The sequence below is a fragment of the Chanodichthys erythropterus genome, chromosome 10 (genome assembly GCF_024489055.1).
Source record: "Chanodichthys erythropterus isolate Z2021 chromosome 10, ASM2448905v1, whole genome shotgun sequence".
Classification (NCBI taxonomy): Eukaryota; Metazoa; Chordata; class Actinopteri; order Cypriniformes; family Xenocyprididae; genus Chanodichthys; species Chanodichthys erythropterus.
In genome coordinates, this window is record NC_090230.1 from 43,795,194 (window position 1) to 43,803,003 (window position 7,810).

General features: G+C 36.9%; 1 protein-coding gene across 1 annotated transcript; it reads left to right on the top strand.

Moving 5' to 3' along the window:
• Positions 1-648: 648 nt before the first annotated feature.
• Positions 649-6,771, top strand: si:ch211-103f14.3 (zona pellucida-like domain-containing protein 1). The gene is made up of 12 exons (XM_067397112.1): positions 649-658; positions 762-887; positions 1,065-1,285; positions 1,961-2,145; positions 2,440-2,512; positions 2,604-2,701; positions 2,786-2,866; positions 3,385-3,553; positions 3,875-3,986; positions 4,110-4,130; positions 5,202-5,352; positions 6,699-6,771. Exons 1-12 carry the CDS (start codon positions 649-651, stop codon positions 6,769-6,771), a joined length of 1,320 nt encoding a protein of 439 aa, XP_067253213.1.
• The last annotated feature ends 1,039 nt before the right edge of the window (positions 6,772-7,810 follow it).

Here is a 7,810-nt window from a genome sequence, read left to right on the forward strand (position 1 = left end):
GCAGAAATCAGGCAACAATGCCTTTTTTTCGGGGAAAATCTCATCCAAAGAAAACAATGTTACCATGGAAACGGATAATCCACTAATAACAGAAGTAGACAAACAACGACAAAAAAAAAAAAAAAAAAACTCAGCTGTCAACCCCTGGCTGTTTTTTTGCCCAATCAAAACAGTCACATGCTTAGACTCCCATCCTTAGACTCCAATCGTGTGTTTGCATTATCATCCTTATTAATTGTGTTTCTAGGATTACCTTTGGATCAATATAGAGATCTCTGACATTTCGTACAGTGTTAACTAAGGTGAAAAGAGCCTTCACCTTATTGTCTCCACTCCCTGGGGGCACGACACTTACTCCATGAGTTTGTGTATTAGGATGCCAAGGGTATCCATGTTTAAGCAAGTAAACAAAGAAACCAGGCCATTGTCAACTGCATGTCTTTGAAGGCTCACGTTGTGTAGAGTTTCAGCAAGTGCCCTCAGGCGGTCGACTATGGGACTTTATTTACAATAGGACTGGTCCTGAACAGTGGACACACCAAACTTCTCTGACCTTATTTCATTTCCACAAAGGAAAGTTCTCTATAAAAGGACTCTTAGTTCACAAGAAGATCTCAGAGGCAGAGGATACCCAAACCAACCGCAAACATGGTACAAGGTGCGTACTAGGACGTGTAACTGAGGAATATGCGCTGAGCTCCTGGATGTACCAATGATGATTAACTGTTTGTGAATGTGGTGTTATTTTCTTCCATGAACAGGTTCAAATTCGGCAAACAGCAGGAAATATATTCTCCTCAACATTTTCCTCTTCCTCCTAGCTACAAAATTCGACAAAAGCATTCAGTTAACGTTGAGCGATTGTGGATCAGATTACAGACGTCCAGGTATACTTATGATTTATAGTTTTGATGAATCACACGGAAGGTGTTTTAAAGCTTATAATTCTGAATAACAAAAACTGTTTATTTGATTTAAATGTTTTTTTGTTTTTGTTTTTTTGCCTCAAGTAAGACTTTATACCAGTTTTTGTACAACTAATCCGGTCATTCTTGTCACAATAGAGTACACAGACATCTCGGTGGAGTGTGGAACGGAATATATCGGTCTGGCCATCAAATTCTGTCCTGTCCTATACACCGGCTACAATGAATCAGAGTTAATCCTCAACAACGTCTTCAATAACCCAGAATGCCAGGGGACCCTCGACGTTACCGCCTCACCTCCAGTGGCCCGATTTAAGTTCCCGCTTAACTCAACCAATGCCTGTGGCAGCAATTTTGTTGTGAGTAATAAACGAAAAAAAACAAAAAAACAATTGTGTGTAGAAACTATTTTCACTCAGAAATTGCCAGTAAAGAATCACAAAGAAGTGGCAAGTAAAACATTTCATTAAACTTTTTTTGAAGTAGAAAAACTGAAATAGTATTTTCTTGTAAAACATACTCGGATTATCTTTTACGGTGTACTCATAAAATCAGAGTCAAGTTTTCAGAGAATGCAAAATCTCACCAATTCATAAATAATAATATTTTTAAAAAATATTGCACTTTATTTCAACAGTCCACTTTAGACACTACACACTGTAAGTAACTTTGCAACTACATGTCAACTAACTCTAATTGGAGTATTGGTAGATTGTTGTAGACTGTTAGGTTAGGGTTAGGTGTTAGTGTAATAAGTTGACATGTAGTTGCAAAGTTACTTATATTCAGTACAATGTCTGTTTGGGGAGCATCAAAATAAAGTGTTAACAGATATTAAGCATACGGTCTACTAATACTCTAATGAGAGTTAGTTGACATTCAGTCGCAAAGCTACTTACAGTTAGTCGAATGTCTAAAGTGGACCATCGAAATAAACTGATACCAAAATATCTTATTATACAAAGTCAAAACTAAAGGGTCAATCTGTTTTTTCACAGCATTAGATACAACTAATTTCTAACTTTTCTCCACAGACGATCAGAAGTGCAGGGACAGGCGTATTCTCAGACTTCTCCAACATCGAGACCGTCAACATCAGTGGAGCTGTACGATCGAAGGACATCACAACAGGCACCGTGACGTATAACGCCGAGCTGAAGTACTACTACTCGTGCTCCTATCCTCTGGAGTACCTGATCAACAATACTCGGGTGGATGTGTAAGCACTCACTTTCTCTCACACTATAGCAAACCAGGTATAAGATCCATTTACCTGGGATGAAAGAACAAAACTCCTTGGGGAATAAGCGTATTGGTGTAATATCACTTTAACAACATACTAAATCCAATTGGTCCATCCTTGTTGCTGCCCTCAAGGGACAAGGAAACAATATCAAATTCACAATAGAGAGACACAATGACACATATACACATGTCTAGTCTGTGAGTTGTCAGCATTGAGTAATTGTGGGCTGTTTCAAGGAAGCTTTAACCTTGCTCTATCTTCTCAAAGGTCGTCCTCCTCGATTGCAGTAAAAGACAACAACGGCAGTTTCATCAGCACTCTGAAACTTAGACTCTTCAGAGTAAGTCAGTCTTTAAGCTGGACCTTCATGCATCCCTCAGCTAGAATCAAATATTTATTTATTTCAATTTTTTTTTGGATTCATTTCTCAGGACATAAACTACACCCAGCCTCTCGTCATGCCTCCCATTGGTATTGAGCTGAGGACAAATGTGTTTGTGCAAGTGGAGGCCACCAACTTGACCTCCCAGTATGACATGTTTCATTGAGTATCTTCATGGCAGTAAATCGAGCAGTTTTGCGTTGAAGTTGACCATTATTATGTACTTCACAGGTACTTTTTGCTGCTGGACAGATGCTATGCCTCCATTTCCAACACACCCACCACCACCAACTACTTCAACCTCTTTGTGCCGTAAGTTTAATCATAAAAGTAGTATTCTTCATTTTTAATATAATTAATAATAATTTATATCTTTTTAAAAATCTATTTAAATATTATTTTTTATTTTATAACCCAAACTACAATCATAATGTGGTATCCTTAGCTTATAGATAAGGCATTATGAATTCTCAGTGCATTAAAAGTGAAAGTACTGACTGACCCATCAAATGAATCCAATACAAAATGTAAACCAAATTACAATCATAATGCAGTATCATTCGGTTTTGTTGTTTATTAACAAAATGTATTGTCGCAGTACCATGGTACAGTGATGGTGTCAAATACCTTAGTACTTAGTACTGATCTATACTATGGTACTGGACTATTACTGTAGTCATATATCATGGTGTGTACATGGTACGGTCAGAGTACATGTCCAAAACAACATAATACCATTGCACCATGTACAAAAGCCATGTTTGTAATATGTCTGAAAGTGTTTGGAGGGCCTGAGATATAATAATTTGTTTGATGATTTGTTTGATCAGATGTGAAATGGATCGGCTCACTAAAATGCTGGTGAACGGAGAGATGCAGCTTGCTCGGTTCTCGTTTCCTGCCTTCCGCTTTACAGAGCAGCAGAACCAGACAGTGTCAACATACTTTCTGCACTGCATCACAAGACTGTGTGAAATATCAAGTTGCAGCACATTTAGGGTAAACACATACAACATAAACTACCCATTCACATCAATTGTTCTTAAATTAGCCGGTTAGAATTTATTTAATATCAAAGACTAACCAGAAGAGAAAGACCCTTTGGCTTGGGCTGGATCATATTGTTAGCATCAGTTGCGCTACATTAACTTTTATGTTCCTGTCAATGTCACTATATAGTAGTTTTGCCAAGCTTTGCTATTTTTGTGGGGACGTTTTGTCGACACAAAAGGCGACACGCACATACAGTTCACCTACCCAGAGACGAATATTGGCTGAGACACTTTTCGGACTCACCATGACCTATGGCTCTTTCTACAGCAATGTTCCAAAAGAAAAAGGAGAGACGTTGCACCCACCACTCCTTCTCCAAATGGAGTCACAGACAGCACCACCATCACATCACCAGCCATCGTCATACGTGCAGATAACGGTATGTTCCTTTTCCTTTTTAAAAACAAAATTAATTATTAATCTCCAACACTACCGAGTTTAAGTTACCTACATTGCTTTCTAGATCTGAGAAACTGACTCTATTCTGTTTATTTCATTTCAGTGGTGGCAACAAAAGAGGAAGGTGAGCATTAACTGCCTGATATATAAAACATGTAATATTTGTACAGCATTGGGGAGTCATTCATTGAACGTAGCTTGGTTAACTAAATAAGCAAACATAGGCAACGGTCAAGTGCACTCTAGTAAAATGTTCATATGTAGTGTCTGAAGGTTTGATTTGTTTTAGTCAATCAGTTTGTTCAATAAATCATGTGAATGTGTGAGGCAACTCTTTTTATAGATTAATGTACAGTAACCACTGCTGTCTATCACTGTTTTAGACATTATATTCAATTTTTTATTTTTTATTTTAGCTGTTTCAATTTCATGCTGACCCTGATCAAGATTATTCATTCAAACCCTTAATATTTTTCAGCCAAAAAATACTATTTTGAATAAAATAACTTACTATAATAATAATACTATTAGATTATATATTTTGTATATAATTAATAATCATTTTAATTATATTTTTAAAATACATTACTCCCTAAAAATAGCTTTAAATTAGTGTTTAAATCGATTAATTGCAATTTCGTATTATATAAACAAACTGTTATGTTAGTTAATCGATTTGACAGCCCTATAAATATCCTTCAAAAGTTTGGGGTCAGTCTCTTAAGCTCACCAAAATACAGTAAAACAGTAATATTTTGTTATTGTGCTATTTGAATATGTTTTAAAAAGTAATTTATTCCTGTGATGCAAAGCTAAATTTTCAGCATCATTACTCCAGTCTTCAGTGTCACATGATCCTTCAGAAATCAATCTAATAGACTGATTTGGCGCACAAGAAACTGTTCTTAATATCAATGTTGACAACAGTTGTGCTGCTTAATATTGACGTGGAAACTGGATTCTTTGATGAGCAGAAATTTCAAAACAACACCATTAATTTGAAAAGGAAAACTTTCTCTTCTATAAATTCCCTTTATGTCACTTTTGATCAATTTTTTGCATCCTTGCTGAACAAAAGTAGTGATTTCTTTTAAAAAATAAATAAATTACTGACCCCAAACTTTTGAACAAGTGTAATTATCTACTTTTTGCTTGTAGCTAAGTGAATCTAACCTTGTATGTCTTTGCATCCAAGATGTGACAATCAGCACAAAAAAACCTGTGGACTCCTCTGTGGGTCTCGGCGTGGCTGTGGGTATCCTGGCATTCGCCTGCATCATGGTCGTGGGAATGGGAGCACTTTTCTACAAAAGACACTGGCACAACGCACCTACAAAAATGCTCCGGTGAGCAGAGATGCCCTGCTGCTGCTCCAAGAGAGGATCTCCCACCATTGGAGAGCTGAGCAGGGCTCAGTGTAGAACTGTTTTCGGACAACAATTTCATCTTTCCTATAGTGTTTCTTGGTGAATAATCATAGCATAACGTGGTTTAGAAGAGCAACAGTGCACTACATCAGCTCTACACATGAAACTTTAAGTGTTTAAGTGTAGCTTGGACCTGGGGATACATGTTAAAAGCACATCCAAAACAGAGCTTTAATCCTTAGCTTATAGATAAAGCAATATGAATTCTCTGTGATTTTGTGTTTTTTTAATTGAAGTGCATTAAAATTGAAAGTATTGACTGACTTATCAAATGAATCCAATCCCAGTGAGCACACGCTGTGGTACCTGTAAAACACAAAAAGGTAGTATGAATGTGTGTGGAGGGTTTGGAAGTGAGAGAGACCTTTAAGACAGTCCCTAATAACTTCCTAAATGTTTTACTGTATGTGTTATTTATTAAAGACTTCTGCTTAACCCTCATGAAATGTTGACACCCCCAAATCTAAAATATACTCATGTACAGCCCAAAACATCCCTGCATTCACAATGAAACTTGTAACTTTTAAATCATCACTTTTGAGCACACACTATAGCAGAGTATTACAGATTCCTTCTGCTTGTCCAACTTCATAAATAAAGAAATGGGAATGAAAGCAATTTTGAATGAGAGTGGGTTGAAGGAGAGTGCGGCAATGTGTTGATTTTTAGATCTGAAGTTATGTTCTTGGCTCTGCACTTTGTATCATTATAATTCCTATGGCAGGCTGAGCTCTTAAAAGTAGATGTATATTTGTGATTCATCCATTAATGCATGCTTCAAATGAATAAAGACTGCTGGTACAAGAACAAATCACTGTCTCCTCGAGTGGATTCTTACTTACTAACATACAATCATGATATCTCCAATGGAAATGGAGTTAGATTGCCTGAAAATATCATTTGGGCCTTTTGTGTTTGAATTGAAACTATTAAGCACACTTAAAAGCGTCCCAGAGGTCAACTATCAATTGGATGTAAGGTCAGAAAGGTGGAAAATACATATTTAAAAGTCATCTATGAGCTGTTTGACCTTATATACTGAAAATAGGAGCCTAACTAAAGTGGGTCATGCAAATTCATTCAGCAAAAGGGGATTTTTGGGTGTCACTCCTGCAATGTTAGTATGGAAATGTGAAATGCAACCTGATCACAGTCTAATATCATTTTACTGTGACCTGTCAAATGAATTAATGCCTGACCTTTACATTGCAGGTGCCTTTATTGCAGCTATGATTAACCTCAATTCATTGTTCTCATTGTTTAAGGAGTCTTAAGGGTCACATTTTCATGTGTCTGACACCTGAAACTGCTCTCAAAGCCATGAAGGAGAAAACGTGACACTACTTATATAAATAACCCACATAACCACAAATATCACCAAATTACACAAAACAATCAATCAACTGTGATCTCTCATGCAAATAATATACAGCGTTCTTTCACTCCATTTGTTTTATGTGTTTTGTTTTGGGGTTGTGATTGGGACAGATATATTGTTGAGTCCTCAGTGTAAAAGATGCCTAAAGGGGAAAGGACTGATTCTCAGACAGATCCACCAAGTGCCAACACAGAAGTAGGGCACATGATGATTCATACTGTCAGATGATGAACTAGGCCATCATTTTGTGGCTTGCTTTAAGTCTCTTTGTTTCTCTTTGTTTTGGAAGCATCGCTCGATATTTTTAAAACCCTATATACTGACTCACCCGCAAAGGGTACAGTGGTTTTTCAAAGGAATATAGCATCAAAATATAATAGATATTTTATTTTTAGGATTTATTAATCCAGTTATTATCTGCAGTGTCCTACATAGCACACCGCAGCTGCAGTTGCCAGAGAAATACAGTGATAATATTTCAGACAGCTCATATCTGGATATTTCAGTAACAGATACAATGTTAAAGCTGCAGTCCGTAACTTTTTTTGGTTACAAATGATCCAAAATAAATTTTTGAGCAAGTACATAACCAGCCAGTGTTCAAAATTATCTCCTTACCTTAGCCCGGTTCAGAACAAAAGTGGTAGATGTGTTACTTTCTTGCTAAAAATGACATTTTCTGGTGAAAATTCTTATTTTGGTCATACTTCCAAGATGCAGAATCTGTGATTCCGAAGTACAGTATCCACACTGATGTGATGACTGACAGCAAACATTAGATTCATCCGTGCTGAGGAGCCACGCCGATGCACAACCCACGTAACGATGATAATTCCGCAAATAACTGCAATTGCAGGTTTCACACAGAGATGGCGCAAAGAGGCAAAACTTACAGACTGCAGCTTTAATATCCCAACCAATCTAAACTAAACATGGACAAGAACAGTAGCTAATAAATATGTAGAGACAGAGCACAGTGAGCACATCAGGATAATAAAT

What these genes read in the sequence shown, in the direction of transcription:
- si:ch211-103f14.3 (XM_067397112.1), top strand. An exon ending in CAAGTTGCAGCACATTTAGG is followed by an intron (nt 3,554 to 3,874) that starts GTAAACACATAC and finishes CTCTTTCTACAG; the next exon opens with CAATGTTCCAAAAGAAAAAG. An exon ending in CGTCATACGTGCAGATAACG is followed by an intron (nt 3,987 to 4,109) that starts GTATGTTCCTTT and finishes ATTTCATTTCAG; the next exon opens with TGGTGGCAACAAAAGAGGAA.